Here is an 18,716-nt window from a genome sequence, read left to right on the forward strand (position 1 = left end):
TACCTGTGTGTATATAACACACACATATACTTGATACAGTACCATATCAAAGAGCCTTTCCTAGTCATGAAAATCAATTCCCAAAATGCAAAGAAAATAGTGACGTGCATATGCACATGAAAGGAAGATCTTTTACTCCCTATGCAGCAGAACTTTTTCAATCAGAACTGTAACTGTTGCACGAACTGAAGAACTGTGGAACTGTAAAACTCGTACCACTTTTACTGAAGAAGGAAATGCAGATGGCAGGCATTTTATCTGTGAAAGAAACTCTCATCAGGGATTTATGCCATTAAAGGAAATGATTTAACATAGAAGTAATGTAAATAACAGATTTTGTTAGGATTCAAGGTCGGTTGTGGATAAACACAAAACTTTGTGGTGCAGGCCAAAGCCACATACAGGTAGTACTTACGCAGCTGAGAAGAAATCATTCCTTATGTAAGGAGCTTTTTGCATCCTGGTACAAACAGAAGTCTTATAACTATTATAATAATTAGTAATTCGAAAGTCAGTATTTCTCTAGAATCACTTTGTCTGTACACCTGCAAAAACAGGTGCGCCCTCCACAAAGATGCAATTACATTTATGTGCTGCAAACTGATCTGATTTTGTTACTGAACTGCAACAGCAGATATATTGAGCCACTTGTTTCAAAGAAGGCCAAGACGGTACTGTAGCCCCACTATCTAACAAGACATGCAAATAATTGTAAAACTTTTATGCAAACCCTAGAAATAATACCAACACTAGAAAGATAAGGTAGTTTCAGTATTTACAAGGCATGCTGAAATGCACCATTTAGGTGAACTACACTGATTGAGAAGCTGGGTTTATGAGCTACACAGCGAGTTTACTACCTTCACCCTCGATCCCACGGTCAGGGCAGAGCCGTGGGAAGCATCACGCACGCCCTGTGCTCTCTGCACCCGCACGGATGAGCCGGCGCGAACCCGGCCGGCCCTTTACCCCTCCTCAGCCCCTAGCGGGTCCGACGGGCGGCGCGGGCAGCTCTAAGGGACACGGGCCTCCCGAGATCCCTCACCGAGGTCGCAACGCCGACAGCCCGAAACGCGGGGACAGGCGGCCCGGCAGCCGCCAACCCGCGCGGCCCCGGCGAGCCGCCGCACAAAGGATCGCCCCCTCCCCGGCCGCTCCGGCCCCGGCCCCGGCCCGGCTCCCTCTCCCGCCAGCGGTCCCGCCCTCGGCCTGCGCGGAGGGGCGCGGCGCGGCTCCGGCCCCCAGGCTGCTCTGGAGCGCAGGACACCCCACGCCGCCCCGCCGGTCCCGGCGAGCACCGCCCCAACCTGCCGGTCCCGCCGGCTCCCGCCCTCCCCCGCCCGCCCGCGGCAGGCGCTGCCCCTGGCCTGGCCCCGCGTCCGCCTCACGCCCAACGGTCACCTCGGCCCGCCCGGCGCACGCCGCCCCCGGGGGCCGCGGCGCAACGCCCCGGCGAGGGGCGGAGAGACACGGGCCCAACCCGCCCCGGGTCGCCCCCGCGCCCACCTCAAACACCACTTCTTCGTCAAACTCCGGTGTCATCCTTCTCCGCCATGCCACCCCCCGCGGGCACGCCGGGAAACGGAGTCCGCCGCGCGGCCGGCGGCCCCTCCCCTCCCCGCCCGGCCCGGCCCCGCGTGGCGCCGGGGAGAACCACAGCCCCCAGAAGGCGCTGCGCGCCGCGCTTCCGGGCGCCGGGGGCGGGGCCGTGGGGGCGGGGCCGTGGGGGCGGGGCCGGGCGCGGGGGGCGGGGCGGGGCTCGAGCCCGGCAGGGGGCGCCGCTGGCCGCGGCGGGCGCTGCTGGCACTGACCCTGCCGGCAGCCGCGGGGCGTTATGCGGTGGCGGGCGGCGGCTGCTGCTGCTGGGTGGCGGCGCGGGGGAACAATGGGCTCCTTCTCCTCGGCCCTCAGAGGGGCCGTGGTGTAAGGGACGAGGGGGAGGACGGCGCGGCGCGTAGGGAGCACTATGAGCTCCGCCGGTGAGTGCCCGGGGAAAGTTTGGGGAGCGGCGGTTTCCGCCCGCCCGGCGGGCAGTCCGCGTGTCCCCGCGGCCAGAGAGCCTCGCCTTACCCCGGGGCGGCCGGCGGGGCACGGCGCCGCGGCGGTGGGCATTGACGAGGGAGGGGCAGCGCGGCCGCCCCGCGATACTGGTGCGGGACGGGAGCCGGAGCCGCCGCCGCGGCGCTCCTCGTCCCGGCGGCGCGGAGCGGTTGCGCCCGGCTCTGCCCCACCGTCGCGGAGGCGCCGGGCGCTGCGTCCCCCCCTCGCCACGGGGGAAGCGTGGGGGGTGAGCGGGGCTGGGGGCCGCAGCCCTTCCCCGGGGTCCGGTACGGGCGCCCCGCTCCCTCTTCCCCCCCACCCCCTCCCCGCCCCGGCACGTCCTGCCCCGGCGCTGCGCGGAGCGAAGCCGGTCTCTCCGCTCCCCCTCCCGGCGTAGGGCTCTGGCCGCTCTCGCGTGTCCGGCGGCGGAGCGGGTTCTCTGGCGTGGGGCTGAGGTGGCGCCGGGAGCCTCCGCCGTAGGGCCGGGGGTTCTGGCGGGGAAGCCGAGCACGGGGTTGGGTTGTCGCTCCGTCTGACTTTGGCGGAGCTGCCAAAGTTTGTCAGCGGCTGAACTGCGGCCTCGCTTCAGGGACGTACCTGCCCCGCTCCAGCCCGTACAAACTGGAGCCCTCACGCCGGGGCAGGGGCACGGGGAGGCGTTCGCTTCTGGCCTTTCCAGCTGCTGGGTTGAACTGACCTACTTCGGTGCTTTCCTTACCTTTCCGAACCCCCCCTCCCGCCCCCCTTCTTGACCGCTACCACTTTTATGGCTACAAGAGCTGCGAGGCAAATTCTTGGTTTAAAACAAGAGCTCCCCAGGTTTAAGGGAGTTGCTCGTATTTTTTGTTTGTTTGGCTGCACTGTGGTGTGCTGTTAGAACTTTTGTTCACCCATCTGTTAGATTAGTAGATTCCTTTCTTAGTGTGCTTGAAGACAAGAGTAGGACTTCCTGCCCTGAAAAGATGTCATATGTAAATCATAATGTATTGGGTGGAAAACGCAACTAATGACAGCATAATCCTGAAGCAGCAAAGTAAAGTGCTTCCTGTAAGGATTGGGGTGGGGGATGTTCTAAAGAAAAAGCTATACACAGGACATCGAGCAAAACTATCAACCTAATTCTCAGTGTTTTCCTTTCAAATATGTCAAGTTGTTATCAAGTCCAGCGTTAATTATCTGCGCTCTCTTAGTCAGAATTTGCTGAAAAATAAAACCCTTTTTGATGCATCTTTCTGCTCCATTTAGTATATTTCTACTTTTAATACATATGATAGAACTGAGTTTGTTTAGATCTCGAAAAACATGTAAGAGAGGGATGTCATCTCTATTTAACAGCTGCATTCTAAGTTCATGTTTAGGAGTGCTGCTGGTAGTGCAATTCACCCCTGCTCTTTTAAGAGTTAAACAGCTGTGCAAATAAAAGATACATGTTAGGGGGTGCTCAAGAGCTTAGAGTTGGGATCTTAAAATTTGATACGGTACTACGTTTCAGAAAGTTGTGTAGATTTTTAGCGCTAAACAGTGATTTCAGGACTTGTAGAGCTGAGATTGACCGAGTCTCTCTGTTGTTTTAGTTTATGTTGTGATGGTGTTTGTGGGAAGGGGGAGGAGGAAGGGGTTTTTGTGAAGAAAGTCCCTTAGAAGGCAAAAGTGAGAGGGGTGCTGAGGAATATCAGTAAAAAGAAAGTGAGAGTTTCATGGAAAACATGAATTTTAGCGAGAGGTTTGAAGGGGACGGCTTAGAGTCCTGGTGGGCAGGAAGAGGGAAGCTGAGCGATATGTGAAGGCAGTTGAAGAGGGGACGAAAATTTTTTTTGTGTGTGATGGATTATGTAAGGATAGAGAAATATATGGGTAACAGGTGAAACAAGATCAGAGATTCACGATTCTGCAGACAGTGTTATGACAACTTTTGACATTTTAGTTAAGGAGCTCATAGGCAGGGTATGAAAAGACTGAGGACTGCTGAGAGACAGTTCTGAATGTTTAATACCTGTCTATTGGTATTGCTGCAGAATTCAGTTCCTGAATACATAGACATGCTTTATAAAGCTATTGCTCACATAAAAACTTATCAACTCCCATATTTTAATTTCAATCTTGTGATCTATAGGATCTATATCTAACATTGAAATTATTTAATTGTTAATTAAGTTATTACTCTGGCTAGGTAAGGTAGCTAGCTTTCTGACAACTGATTGGTAACACAGCATTTCAGTAAAAATGTTATCATCATGTGTGAAGGCTTCAGATGGAATTTGACATGCCTCAAAACCCTTCCGCTCTTCCTTCAGTTTAACTTGAAGGGCTTGAGTGTCTCTTGCATCTTTTTTTTAATGTAACTTTAGAGCAAAGCAACTGGGTACAGCATCATCAGTATTGATTTAATATTTTTAAGTAGGATTTGCAGGTATGAGTGACTCCAGCTTGATATGCAGGACTCTGTAAGAGATACTCTGCTACTTGAGGAGACTGTGGTATGGAGAGAAATACTAAACGCAGCTTTTGTCCGTGGACAGAAGTTGCAAAAGGTCCAACATGGACAACACAGCATTGAGTCCACAGCAGTTTGCTTTCTGCCTTTCTAAATAATGCAGTGCATATTCAGTTTCTTACTAGATATCTTTTCTAGTTCCTCTACAAAATTGTTTCAGTTACATCTCAGTCCAGAAGTGGACATAATTCATTGATAGGTGAAAGAGTTCTGCCATAGCTGTTGCTTACATATTTGAAAATGCATATGTAAATTTGGACATGTTAGAACTAAGGAACTATAGCACTTATTTAAAATACTTCTAGATAATTAAAAATTATTTTAGTGATCAATCTGTGTGTTGGTTTCAACCTTCATTTATAGCTATTCTCTCATTGCTTTCTCATGTACTGCATATTCTTTATATATGATACTGATGAATGCACATTTACTCATTTTCTGCTTGGAACTATTGTGCTGTCTTCAAGTATGCACTTTGCCTTTAAAAGGGAAAAACAAAAGCTCAGAGTTATGAGTTTGCCGTTTATTATTTCTTGCTGAAGAAACAGTCCTTATATGTGAGTCTATACAGCTTATTTAATGTAGACAGAATGTATAGCTTAAATTTGAAATCTGATTTGACAACAACAATGAGAAACATGCAGTGTATTTTAATGTCAAAAATGTAATTCAAAGGGAAAAAAAAAATATAGCAGGAACAGAATAAACAAAATCAACATGACTTTTCTAATCGAACCTCATTGCTTTCAAGGACCGAAAAACTGAGGCCTACAGGGTATAATGTCCCTTTAACCCTCTAATGTGTCAAGTCTCATTAGACCTACTCAGCGTCTATCTCTGCATGCAATCTTAAAAGGTCGTTTATTCATCTCTTGTCCTTACTCTAAAGTTATCCCCAACTTTCCTGTTTTATTTCAACAAGTCATTGAACAACCTGAGATTTTGAAATTAATGTTTTCCTTTTACAGTTTACTTAGGATGTTTTCTAAAACTGTAGTGCCTTGGAAACCATCATTTTCACTTGTATTTTAAAAACTACATGTGCTATCTTCCAGGATGTCATGACTCATTCAATTTTTTTTGTTTTCTTTTGAGCATTGTGGTACTTGAGAAAATCAGAGCCTCTGCATAATGAGAAAATTAATGCACATTCACAAGAAATAAATTAATGATCTCAATACTTTTTTGAGGTGTTTACCTAATGAAATTTTCTGTAACTGAAAGCAAAGTAACTGAACTGAAAAGCCTTGTTATGAGTTATTAAAGCGTAAGTCGCTGGAGAATGGGAGTTTTAAAATACTTATATCTGCTTCTCTGTGCAATGTATTAATTGCTATCACAGTAATTTATTGAGTGTAGCCCAAACATACAGCAACATTTTTCTCTCTCCGTAGATGGGCTTTAAAAGCCGGATTGGCTTTCTTGTTTTGTGTCTGTAAGTTGCAGTGTTTTATGCCAAAAGTAGACCCGAGAATAGTGAATTGGCTGTTGGAGTAAGCTCTTTCTTCATGTAAGAAAGGACATCACATCAATCACTTGGTAGATAACAGCTGGGCATCGTTTTATTTTCATATATAGCCTACAGATGTGATTTCCTAACTCTGAGAATACAATATGCATATGTAAACAAGGTGCTGTGGGAAAGCTGATATGTACATTTGCAGTAGGCCAGCTGCTAAGCGGTAACTGTTTCAAGCCCTTTCATTTACTTTTCCTAGTGCATGTGAAATAGATATGTGAAGTAGTACGCAAAATAGATTTCACCTCATAGGTGAAAAGGAATAAACTACCTCCTACAGTGTGTGGTATGGTAAGAGTATATGTATGGCCAGCTTCAGCAGAGCTGCTGATTTGTTAAAGTCACACCTTGGTTTACCCCATAGTAACTTGACTGTGTGCCCATACTTTAAGTTTAGGTTCTACTGCTGTGAAAATCTTATGTCACACTGTTTAATTGTTTTACTGTCTTCCTACTGTTTTGTGGTTCCAAAAGGCTATTGCTTCAGGGTGGGTTGCAGTATCCTGCCACAGGATTACCTCTTGGGTGGCTAGAGACAATCCCATAGTGGACCCCGAATACCAGGAGAGAGGCCTCTGTTCACGTGGAATGTCGCGTGGAAAGGAATACTAATTTATGCTTGCAAAACAGCATCCAGAACCATTTGTCCCTGTTTCTTGGACAGATGCACGCAAACATAACTTGTTCTTTTGCTGTTCCCAGGTGTAGAAGTTGTTAACATAATCTCAAAAGTATGGGCATAAAGAGAACCTGGGAAAATGTTCCTTTAGCAGTAGTAGGGTTTACTGCAGAAGAGGTAGTGCTCCTTTTTTTTGGTTTGTTGGTTTGGGTTTTTTTGGTTTTTGTCTCCATTCAACTTCATATATCCTTTTTTCTCCCTATTCCTGTGCTGGGCAGGCAAGATAACAAGAGGTTATAGCAAAAGGAAAAGATTTAAAGCTGCGTAATAATAGTGTATTAAGACTGCACTGTCTTACTGACTTTCCTGCTCATTCATGATATTGCCTAGAAGACATGAGCATTTTTAAGTGAGGTGTTCAGTTGCCAAATCCCATCATCTGAAGAACAGAAATGGACACTTTAAGGCAAAACATTGAGAGTAGAAGTTGTTCCAGGGTCTTATCCTCTAAAACAACTTGAAGGTAGCACTGGAACATGTGCCAGTTGAGCAGTAACAAACTTCAGTTGCAGAGGAGCTCAGCAGGATGAGAATGGGTGTTGCTTCTTCCTCAGCATGCTGAGGAGATAATTCACCAGAGGGACAAATGTCTGTTCTGTAGGCTGTGATTTGAAGTTGGACAAAGAGCATATGCACTGACCTGCATAGGTGGTTCTAATGGGTATTTATAGTCAGAAAAATAATGCGGTTTTTAATCCACTTTTTTTAAAGGATGTTGAATGTTGGTATTTTTAAGCATTGGGGTGGGTTTTTTTCAGCACTGAACAGTGTTGGCTGTTCCTAGATGAGCAGTAGATTTCCTGTTGGCGATGGCAGCTTTGTTAGTTACTTTATTTACGGATTTCTTCCTTTGCCTAGTCAAGCAAGTCAGAGGATATCTCTGGCTGCTTCCCCTGGCTCTTAATCATCTAATCCGTTTATGCAAATAAAACCTGGTGTTTTCTGCCCTTACATTTGGGTTTATTACTGGTAACCTGTGATGCTAGTCTGGATGCAGGGATCCTCTCTGAGAAATGGGGTAAGAGTACATGGGGGAGCAGGGGAAGTCACAGTGAATGTCTATTCTAATCTCCAGAGCAAAACAAGTCAGACAAACCAATGTCCCATCCAAAATTTCCTCTGAAACTTGTATACATCTCAGAAACTGAGTTTAGGTTTACTGTAAGTGCTAGTGACTTCACCACAGCCCTAGGCGAGATGTTGCTGTAGTTAATTATCCTTTGGGTTTAATAATAATTTTAAAGCTTTGTTTCTGGTTTGAACTTGTCAAACTTCAGTGGTCAAGTGTGGAATCTCAATGTATCTTTTTTTTTCCCCTTGATTAAAGAGCCATCTGTTATCAAAAATCTTTTACATGTGCATGATATATATGATACTACTATCTCACTTCTTAAATTCTTGGTTAAATTAAGCAGGATGAGCTTTCTTGGGATTTGAGGCATGATTTTTACACCTTGGATACTTCTGTAGTGATTTCTTGCATTTGTCCCAAGTTTTTATCTAAGAATCCCAGAAGATGACATAGCATGTCCCTAGGTCTGGCAGGTGCTGTGTACAGAAATATTTTCAGCCCCCTTTATCTTTTTATATTTATCTCCTTGTAATTTGAGGGGTTATTTACCTCTTGGCTGCAGACCTGCATGGAGCTCTCATGAAATAACTATCTACAATGATTTCCAAATTCTCTTCATCTCTGGTTTTAGGTGAACAGTTCCATATGGCACCAGGAAAAAGCTCATTGTCCATACAACTCACCACTCCATGCATTTGTTGTATAATGGTTTCTTGATTATATTTACAGTTTTTCACTAAAGAAGCTTGCTTATGCTTGTCATTTAACAAAAAGTCACTCTCATATGACTTCCAGTCATTCCTTACACCTTTATATATAACATTTGCCTCCTACTTACTTTTCCTTCTATTCAGGATGGGAAATTGTCCCTTTTAAAGCAGTATTATCTAGAACTGTTTTTTACCCTCACACAGGGGATTGATTTATCTTTAATTTTTGATTTCTAATCAAAATCTAACATAATTTCACCCTTGCCTAGCTGCTGTGATTTTTTTCTAGGAAGTTCATCACTTGTATTTTTCAGAAACTTAAAGATACTTTGTTGAGGAAAACTACTGGTATGCATTCCCTTCCTGGAGTCTTTTGTCTCGCATCATATTTATGTTTGAAAGAGCCCTTCATCACATTCCTTTCTGATTGAGTGGTTGACTGCAGATCTGTATTGATACCAAGATTGTAATGTGCCTGTTAATACATTGACCCATATCTACTCCAGATGAAATGAGCAACCACTTTAAAGCAGACAGTGGTGTCTTTATTATACCACACAACTTGCCCATCTCTTCTGTTTGTCCCAATGCTTTTTAACATTGAAGTAATTTGAAAAATTCTAGTAGGCTTCAGAAATTGTATTGAATCATACATTATCAGAAGTGAATTTTTCTCACTCTGTTCATTATCCAGGTTTCCACTATTGGCTTATCGGTAACTGGTTTGTTTTCTCTGCATCCCTTTACATTTTCATGTTTTGGTTTTGAATCTTATATTCAGGTAATAGTATCATATTGTAACTTCTGAGTGTCCTCCCTAACAAACACTAGCTGAAAGTCCTGCAGAGTAATCTGATTGCTATCCAAAATGTTAGGCAGTCCCACTATAGAGAGAAACTTCCAAGGTTTATGGACTTCAGTTTGCAGAGTCGGACAAGTAATCCACAGGCTATCACTTACCTAACCAGTGTTTAATCTCCTGTATCTTCTGCAATCTGTTTCTTTCATTTGGGCATCAGGGAGGATTCCCAGGCAGACTGTCTCTCCCCTATTTTCAGGGAGCTTTAATAACTTAACAAGTACTACTGAACATGGCCCAGGTCTACTACTGCTTTGCATTCTGTGGCAAAATGGGCATCTCTCCCTCGTTTTTTGCCATATAAAACAAGCTCCTTTATTGCCATCACTTTATTGTCCAATTGGATAGACAGTTGCCTTGTCTGAAAGTGAGTGTACAGCTCTCTTCTGCTGTTCAGGATCAGTAGTTGCCCATCCAAAAAGGGTTATTCTTTTTTTCCTAGCAAACTATTGACTCTTTACTCTGTGGGAAACCTGTCTTTGGACAGGAAGCAGGAGGTGGTACAGCCTTTGCAGTAGCAGGTAGTCACTGCTGACTGTTGTCAGTGGCTATACGGAGCTGTTCCTTTGGAAAGAAATTCTGCATTCCCTCTTGCACAATGTTTTAAAAATCGTCTCTGCCATGGCATTTACCTCTTTGCTAATATAATTGCAGCAAGGACAGCTATTCTAAGTGTAAGTGGAGTCAGTCTGGATACCATTTAATGATTCATGTCCTAGAAAAACATGGTTTTCCTGTTTCTATAGTAGAGACATTGTTTCTGGCCATCTGCTTAGAGCAGCGGCTTAGCATTTGGGAAATGCTTGCAACTGAGGGCATCTGCTTTTTTTTTTTTTTCTCCCCCCATCTAGATTTCTTTCAAACAAACAAGCAAAAATCTAAAACAGAAAAAAACCCAAGCCTGAAACTTTATTCTCTTATTTCTAGGCTAGAGATTAGGATATAGTTGCACATCTATAATAATGATAGTGATAAAAAACAACCAAACACAAAATCCACAGTTCAAATGGAATAATACATCAATGGATTAGACAGTCCTTTTGCATTTGAAACACTAATTAGTATGTTTTCTTGAGAGTTTTATTTAACATGTGTATGACTTCCTGAAAGTATATGAAAATATTATTAAAAATAAAGGTAATAAATACAGAGGTAGTACATTAAAAAACAGAATGAGAAACTTGTTTACTTTATAAATCAGTTTTCATATGTCAAAAATCGCTCAAAGCACTCAAATCTGAAATTATTGCAGCACATGGAAATAAATTGGTCATAAATGATCTACAATATTAAAATGTTTCAGACATACCTTACCCCCCCCCCCCCCCCAACAACCACAAAACAAACAAAAAACTCCAAAGCCACCCAAAGCCAACAACATGGTCAAAACTCCATAATCTTCCAAGTTCCCTGTGTGCTCCTTTTCCTGCTGCCCACTCTCCCCAGGGTTTGTCATATTGTGCTGTCAAGCAGGTCATAAGTCATAGCAGTGGTGACTGTTTCCAGGTTAGACAGTGCCATGTTGGGAAGAGTAATATTCTAAGATGCACAGAAACAGTATTTTACTTTTACAGTAGAAAACTACTGATTTACCACAAATTATTGCATTAACATCACACCACAGACTCATTTAACTCAACTGATGGTAATGACATGCCAGCTTTACAGCTGGTGCAGTGATCCATCTCAATATTGTGTGAAAAGAAGAGGAAGGGAAAGGGGAATTGTAGGCTACATGTTTCCAAGGTGGTAGGGGAAGGGACTGGACTGTCATGGTAGTTACCCTAGCTGTTTTGTTATCTTCATGGCTTATTATATATGAGGCACTTAACATATTTGTACCATTTTTAAACAGTATTATAATAGTTCCAACTGCAAGACCAGGCTAATCTGCTCTGGTTTTATTAGCATCATACTTTAGCATCTGAGCAAGGACGTGCACTTTCATGAAGTTAAACTGTTTTTTAACAAACAAGTTACCCTTGAAGACTTTTCCTACCACTCCTTGTTTGTCCCTGTTAAAACAAAGAAAGGCACCTAGTAAAAAAGCGGTGGTAGGGAAGGGAGGCATGCTTTTAAGAGAAAAATATACACACACACACATCGAGATCTTGTAGATCACATGATTTAAATGTCACAAAACTTCTAATAATACTGTGGTGTAGGTGAAGTTGTTCTGTGGGCTGATGGTGACTAAAGTCTTTGTTTTCTATCCTTCCTAGAAATTAAGAAGCCGCCAGTGGCCCCCAAACCAAAATTTGTGGTAGGACACAAGGCAGCACCTCCACCTGTTGCACCAAAGCCCGATGTTGTACTTTCTGGTGTTATACAAGCAGCAAGGAAAACCAAGCCAGCAATTGCACCGAAACCAAAGGTTCTCAAGAGCTCATCTGTTCCAGAAGTTAAACCTCCGTCATCTACACGAAAAAGCACAAAAAGCTTTGAGGAACACAGGGGAGATTCTTCTCAAACACTAGACCACTTGAACTATAAAAATGAAGCCTCAGAAGGGAGTGCTGGTAACACAGCGTATATTCTACCAGTTTCATCTTGCAAATTTGAATGCCTTCATAAGCTTGGAAATGGGGAGAACACCTGTAAAACTCAGATCATTTTTGAGCACTTTGAAAACTTAGAGAACATCAAAGTTGGTGAAAAAAATACACTAGCTCTGGAGGATAGTCACAGTGAAAAACTGGCAAGTAGAAGTCAAGTGGTTTTGAAAGCCAGCATTTTAGAAGAGAAACTTAAGGATGTTCTAACTCATAGTGTGTTTCCTAACAGCAGTCCTGTGAGGCATAGGTATGCAGACAAACTTGACAAAGGGGATGGCAGTGGTTCCAAGAATGACGTTAAAATAGAGTTTATGGAACTTGTACAGTCTTCATTGTCTTCTGAGGTAGCTGAAGGGAAGCAGCAACATACTGATGGTAAGCTTGGTGCTGATGAATTTAAGATGTCTGAAATCTGTCCTAGTTTGACTGAAAATAACCACAGTTGCTCTTGTCCATTAGACCAGGAAATACTGGAAAATGAAAATTTAAGTAGCAATAGTGCATTTTCAAGTGACATAGATAAGAAAGCAGATGCTGATATAGCCTCCTTTGAAATGTCTTCAGTCCTGAGCTCAAAAGTGCTTCCTATCCCTAAGCCAAGAAAGGCACGTGCTGCATGTCTAGTCCGTCAGGATGGCATAGACACCACAGGAGAAGGAACAAAGGAACCATCTAATTCAGAGAAAGATTCCTTTGGGATTGTGGACCAAGGCTTTAAAAAGCCAGCAAAAATTAATATCCTTGGTCAAAGTGTATGTTATAATAATAATAATGCAGAAGTGCTTCATCCTGAAAAATGTGAGGTAACTCAAAACATTGCAGACAAAATGGATCACGTGAAAGAACCTTCTGTGGAAGAGTCAACTTCACAAAATCTTTTGCCTCAGTTGTCACACAGAACTTCTGATATGGTGGAAAGTGGTAAATGTTCTTTAGATGCAGACCATAACTTAGTTAACTCCATGGATGAGATGACAGATGATACCAGTATGCTAGATGCTGTGGACAGAAGGACTAACTTCATTAGGTGTGATACTTTGTCCATGAGCTTGCCAAAGCAACTTAAATTAACTAGCAGTCAGCACTCATCTGCTTCCATTAGCCTCCATGTTTCCCCACAAAAATTGGAAGATAAAGAAGTTAAAATAAAGGATGAAAGTTCTCCAAAAATCATTCCTAAGAAACCACAGAGACACAGCCTTCCAGCTGCTGGCCTGCTGAAAAAAGCTGCATCAGCAGAACTTGTGGAAAAAAGTTCTTACACCTCCAGTGAGGACAAATCGAACAGCGTTCTGGAAGGATCTCACTTCATGCATCCACCAGCCAAGGAGCAAGGTGTACTGTCATCCTGTGACATTCCCAAACGTTCTTCTGAGAAACCCATCTGGAAGTTACCTCATCCTATTCTTCCATTTTCAGGAAATTGTGAATCATTAAAAACTGCTAACGTTGCCACCAACTTCAACCACTTGACTGTTGTCACAAAGCCTAGGGCCAAATCTCTCTCTTCTGTGGACATGGATAGGACAGACAAGCCTTGCAAAGACCATCAGAAGAAAAACAGCTTGAAAAAGTTTCTCAACATGAAACTGTCGGTTTGCTTAATGAAAAGCGACTTCCAAAAATTTCTGTCTAAAGGCAGCCAGTCAATGGATAGTGCTATTGTCAACCTTTCCACCAGGGATGGATATGGAGGTGGTAACAACCAGAATATAGCATCTGTAGGCAATGAAAGGAAAGCTAAATCTGCTAAGGCGCATTCCATAGAAATAAGTAGTCCGGCATTACAGAAGAAGAGGCAGAGAAACAGAAGTCAACCTGAGATGCGAAATAACCAAAGGCTGGGATCTTTAGATGGTCATGTACTTTTGGGAGAGGATTTGTCACAAATGCGTTTGAATTCTGTAACCACCACTTGTGCTCCAGAGTACGAGAACGTGCGTCACTATGAGGAAATACCTGAGTATGAGAACTTGCCTTTTGCTATGGGTGCTGGGAGGAATCTCTGTTTTGAATGGCATAACTCTGGCAGCGTGGAAGACCAGACCCCTGGCTTCTATGAGGTTGAGGAGCCTTGTGAAGCTACAAGCAGGCATTTGAGACTTGGCAGGTAAAATAATGAGAAAAAGGAAGTTAAACAGCTCCATTGTTGGCTGTAAACATGTTTAGATGATGACATGAGAGGATGTATCCCTTTCTGAAATTGTCAACAGGACAGTCGTTGCTGCATATCTTTCTATATGCTTTTGGTGTTTTGAAAACTGTTTGCACTTGGTAAAGAGTCAAGAGGAAGAGTAAGCTAGTTATTCCTCATAGAGGATCAACATCTGGGAAACTAACCTGTGTGCTTTTCCAGATTTAATCAAAGCAAATCAGATTCAGTCATGTATTTGTATGCAAGAATACTTAAAACGAGGAGGAATGAACCTTACCACAGTCTCAGGATGAACTTGAATGTGTCCATAGAATGCGTAGTTGCTAGGTTAGAAGGGGAAATATATTTTTAGATAGCAGATAGAGCTGGGAAAAGCAGACAAGCTTCTGAGTATGCAAATCCTTCATCAGGTCTTGAAAGCTTTTCAGGTATAACAAAAGATAGGGCCTCTCCCTGAATGTAGTGAGTCTTCTGCATCTCCCAGTAAAGGCAGTAGCAGTGCACGAATTCTGTGCGACTCACACCGAATATTACTGAAAGATGGGGTTTGGTGGCTCTGCAGGTTGCTGCTGTGTTTCATCATCTCAAGAGATGGTGGAGACAGATAATATCAGCAGATTGAAAAAGGGATTGGACCAATTCATAGATATTTCCAAAACAGATGCTAAATAGAATAGGCAGGAACAGATCTTTTAGTATCTGTAATACTATGGCTGTGGATGATGGGAAGAGTGGCCAGGCTCATGTTCTCCCTAAATAGCATCACTTACTGTGTCTGTCAGAGTGTAGTAACAGGTGAAGCATTGTTTTGACCCAGTAGGGTACAATTTAACTTCAGCTAATCAGTTGTCTTTCAGATCCCAAAGATTTTATCTCAAACCAGCAATAAGGGTTTGCATGAAATATGCAGCCTGTATATCTCATAGTCCCCCTCAAACTTCTTTATACTGTTGAGAATATATGCATAATGACAAGAATAAATGAGCTAGCTTATAGATAGTCACATTTAACTTCATTTTTCACTAAGCTTCATTTCATCTTGGATGTGTGTGTAGCAAACACTTGCTCCAAAGAGTCTGATAGCTGGCCATTCTTGAGGGGAGCATGTCCTCTTGCATAGGAGAAGACATATGTTTTAAGTAGCATCCTGTGTTAATTGTTTTTGGAGTTGATATTCTCAACATTGGACTGTTTGATGGAAAGCATGAAGCCTGATCATGGGAAGTAGGATATCTAGTTATGTGCTTGGTATTGGTGTATTTATTTATGTCGTTGTTGAGTATTTTTCTTGTTTACAGTAGGATGTTTCTTGGTTTTGTCTTTGGTATACCTTAAATTCCTGACTGAGTGTATGCTTTTTGTTTAAATCTAATCTTCAGGTATCTTTCAGGGGTTTTGACCACACTCTCTTGGTATTAGCTTGATTTGGTTTACCTAAGAAGGATGACACCAAACTTAAACAAGAATATATTATGTGTTTATGTGATTTATTTTGGTTTGCGTTGTAGTTCTGGATCCAGGTGAATGTTTGTTTTACGAAAAGAACAGGACAGTTTTGCTGTATGAAGCATGGTAGACATTGAGACTGGAGTTGCTCCTTGAGTGAAATTCTGTAGTTTTCTTACCTGGCTGAGTGCATGAGATGTATAGTTATTCCCTCTCCACACAAACCTTCTCCAGTGCCAATGGTGTTTTAAGGGTTTAAGTGATCTCTTGCACCTTGGCACATCTGCACATGTAGCTGCTTCCTAAGCTGGATGTTCTTGACATAACTGGGCTTGTGTTGTGTTTTTCTTTAAAAAGCATACATAGAAAACCATAGCCAGAGCCCTTTATGTAAGTGTTTATTTTAAACTAAATTACATAGTGAGAATCTACCTTAGGAAACAATTAATGCATGCAGTTACTGCAGTAGATCTTAGGGATCAAAGGAATCCCTAGGAGAAAAAAGGGACACAATGGGGCAATGGTCTTCTGATCCGGATCAGCTGCTGGAGAAGAAGGTACAGGTATTCATCTTGACTCTGGCTTGAGAGGTGTAAGGGTCTCCACCCAGACAGAGCTAGGCAGGAAGCTTTTCCAGTTTTCCCATCCATTGTTATCTCAAATCCTTTGAAGCTTCTTTATCAATATCATCTTACCTTTTACGCATAGTTCTTTAAGAGCCTTTTATCATTTCCTGGGCTGGGTGGCATTATAAAACTGGTTAGAGAAACAGTGCTGATGTTACTGAAATAATTACGGCTTGCGTTTTCCCCAGCCTGTCAGAACACGCACTTAGCTCTTTTTTTATAGATTATGGCACATAAAACTCTTGTAATGCACTGGTAATGGAGATCTCAAAGCAAATTATTTTATGATTAAAGCCAACATACAAATGAGATTATTGTTCTGAGAAATTCACAGACCAATTGCCTACACTTCTAGTCATAATAGCGTATATGAAGTATATTAAGTCTGAATGCCAGGCTTGCCATTACCAAAAAATTTCAGTGGTGTCTTTACCTCATACTACATTTTTTTTTCTGGAGGAAGAAATAAAATTTTCATTATGTACCCAGTGCTTTGGTGTTACTGAGAAATTTCCTGCTAATCCCATCTCATGAAACCAGTATGCTTTAATGGAGAATGGTAATAGCTTCTGACACTAATCCTAACTTCATACGTCTTATTAAATTCAGATATTTTTATTTGCTTGGGCTTCCCCACAGGGATTTAAATGCAAATGGCGGGCCTGGGTAATGGGGGGTATCAGTTGTCACTTACCGCTTGATTTTTGCATTGATGTCAGCCTCCCTTCAGCTGAAGGTGGGCTTGGCTTTGAAAGGAAGAGAACCAGGGTCCTGATACAGTGTGTGAACCACTGAGGTGGGACAGGCGCTACTGATGGCAGACTGCTGGGTTTTGTTTGTGTTACATAGTTCAGGGGAATGTTCTCAGGAAGTAATGACAATACCTTGGGAGCAGAGAATCCACGCTTTGTTTCCACTATAGAAAAAAGAAATTTCTTGAAACAGTTTTTAAGGACTGTTTATTTTGTACTAGTCCACCTGTTTGACTACCAGTTTAAAAGGGATAATTAATTTGAATGTGTTATTATGAGGACTCTGTAAACAAAGTGAGTGAACAATAGCTGCTCTGGGATAGAAAATGTACTGTTAAATGTAAAAGAAGTTTTAAATATCATTATCCAGTTGCAGATAACAACAGGGAAAGCAGCTCTTTGGGTTTGTTTTTTTAAGAAATGACTGGTTCAGGCCTGAAAAGTGAGGTGAAAAGTCAGTGCTGCTGGTACCACCACATTTCAATTTAATGTTGTCAGAGACCAATGGTTGTAACAGTTCTGTTTTCAAGTAACACCATTTCTTTAAAACCTCCTATTCAATGAGAAATATTTATGCATTTCTTATCCTCTTTTTAGTAACAAACCTTTATTCTGAGGAGGACAGCAAAATCTTCCTTAAAATTGAAAGTAAAATTGAGTCTACACTTGTCCAGTCATCTAAACATGCAAAGGAACAATGAATGTGCCTTAGGACATTTGTCATGCCACAGAAAACGGAAACTTCTGGATCTTGTGGGCTTCCTTTTGGTATTTGTTACTTTGTTCTAGGCAAGAGCGTTGCACTTCAGGTTGAGCAAGTCTGCTCCTTCACCCTTCAGGGAATAGCATACTGTGTTTACTGGCTACTTTTGACAGCGTTCCTTCAGATGCTGCAAATGTACACGACTGCTAATTGATTTTGACAAGTTTTATAGCTGTGTCATGTTTCTGGCTAGGATTTTTTCTTTGGAAAAGGCTGGGGTGGGGAGTATCATTCGACAACAATCCTTTGAGATCATAATGTTGGTTTAAGTAAATACCGCTTCCTATTTTTCCCACCCCTGCTGATTTAGAATAATCCATTGCTTTTCTAGAAATGAGCATCTCAATGAAAAATGTAAGTTTAGTTTTCCGGATTAAATTCTGCTTTGGTGACTGAGTCCCCAGAGGTCAATTAAGTGTCCATGAAAGCCTTCCTGGAATATTGAATTTAGTATTGAAAGCTGTGTGGTTAAGCACTTTGCTTTGATACATATTCCTTTTTGATGTACTGAACTTTGTTGGGGTTGAGACATGCTTCTTATGAGTGGTATTGCACCAGATAAATGTGGTGGTGTTTACGGTTTAGCTACATTAGGGGAGGCAATTGCAAAATTCTCATTCAAAAACATTTCAAGAGAAACACTGAATTAATAAAGTGCTGCAGGGTCTAAGTAGCATTTGAAAGCAGATTCCAAACAGTTGTGCTGAAATTCGAATGCACAAAATATATTTTAGATATTGAAGTTGTTATACATTAAAAAATAATTTTTTCTTTTTACTGAATTTTATTGGAGGATATAATTTCCTGATAAGTAGAGGCCAGGTATGTGGATTTCATCTCCTTCTTAAAGATGATAATGGGTTAATTTCTGATCTGAAGAAGGCAGGTTCCTTTTCCTCCATCAGCTCTGCAGTCACCCTGTCTTCTGATCTCCCCCTCTGCTTCTAGCTGGCTTCTGCCACCCTTAGTTGTATGTTAAATTCTTTGTCTGCAGTTGTACCTCAGATTTTAATGGAATAGCTTTGGTAATATGCTGTGTAGGTTCC

At 42.5% G+C, this 18,716-nt stretch overlaps 2 protein-coding genes across 8 annotated transcripts in view; one reads left to right on the forward strand and one right to left on the reverse strand.

Moving 5' to 3' along the window:
• The window catches only part of VEZT (vezatin, adherens junctions transmembrane protein), a 60,104-nt gene extending 58,517 nt beyond the window's left edge, over positions 1-1,587 (reverse strand). For all 5 annotated transcript variants that reach the window (XM_074902723.1, XM_074902721.1, XM_074902727.1 and 2 more), the window contains exon 1: positions 1,507-1,587. In XM_074902723.1, the coding sequence (XP_074758824.1) occupies positions 1,507-1,542 (36 nt within the window). In that variant the 5' untranslated portion in view covers positions 1,543-1,587. The remainder of the gene's footprint in view (positions 1-1,506) is intronic.
• Positions 1,588-1,849: 262 nt separating this feature from the next.
• The window catches only part of FGD6 (FYVE, RhoGEF and PH domain containing 6), a 75,096-nt gene continuing 58,229 nt past the window's right edge, over positions 1,850-18,716 (forward strand). For 2 of the 3 annotated variants that reach the window (XR_012633400.1, XM_074902728.1), the window contains exons 1-2: positions 1,850-1,979; positions 11,596-14,038. Coding sequence is in view for 2 of the 3 variants with exons in the window: in XM_074902728.1 (XP_074758829.1) it covers positions 1,967-1,979; positions 11,596-14,038 (2,456 nt within the window). In the remaining variant the exon portion in view is untranslated. Of the gene's footprint in view, positions 1,980-11,595; positions 14,039-15,206; positions 15,216-18,716 lie in introns of all 3 variants that reach the window. The other variant, XM_074902729.1, reaches the window with a different exon arrangement.

The sequence above is a fragment of the Athene noctua genome, chromosome 3 (genome assembly GCF_965140245.1).
Source record: "Athene noctua chromosome 3, bAthNoc1.hap1.1, whole genome shotgun sequence".
Taxonomy (NCBI): domain Eukaryota; kingdom Metazoa; phylum Chordata; class Aves; order Strigiformes; family Strigidae; genus Athene; species Athene noctua.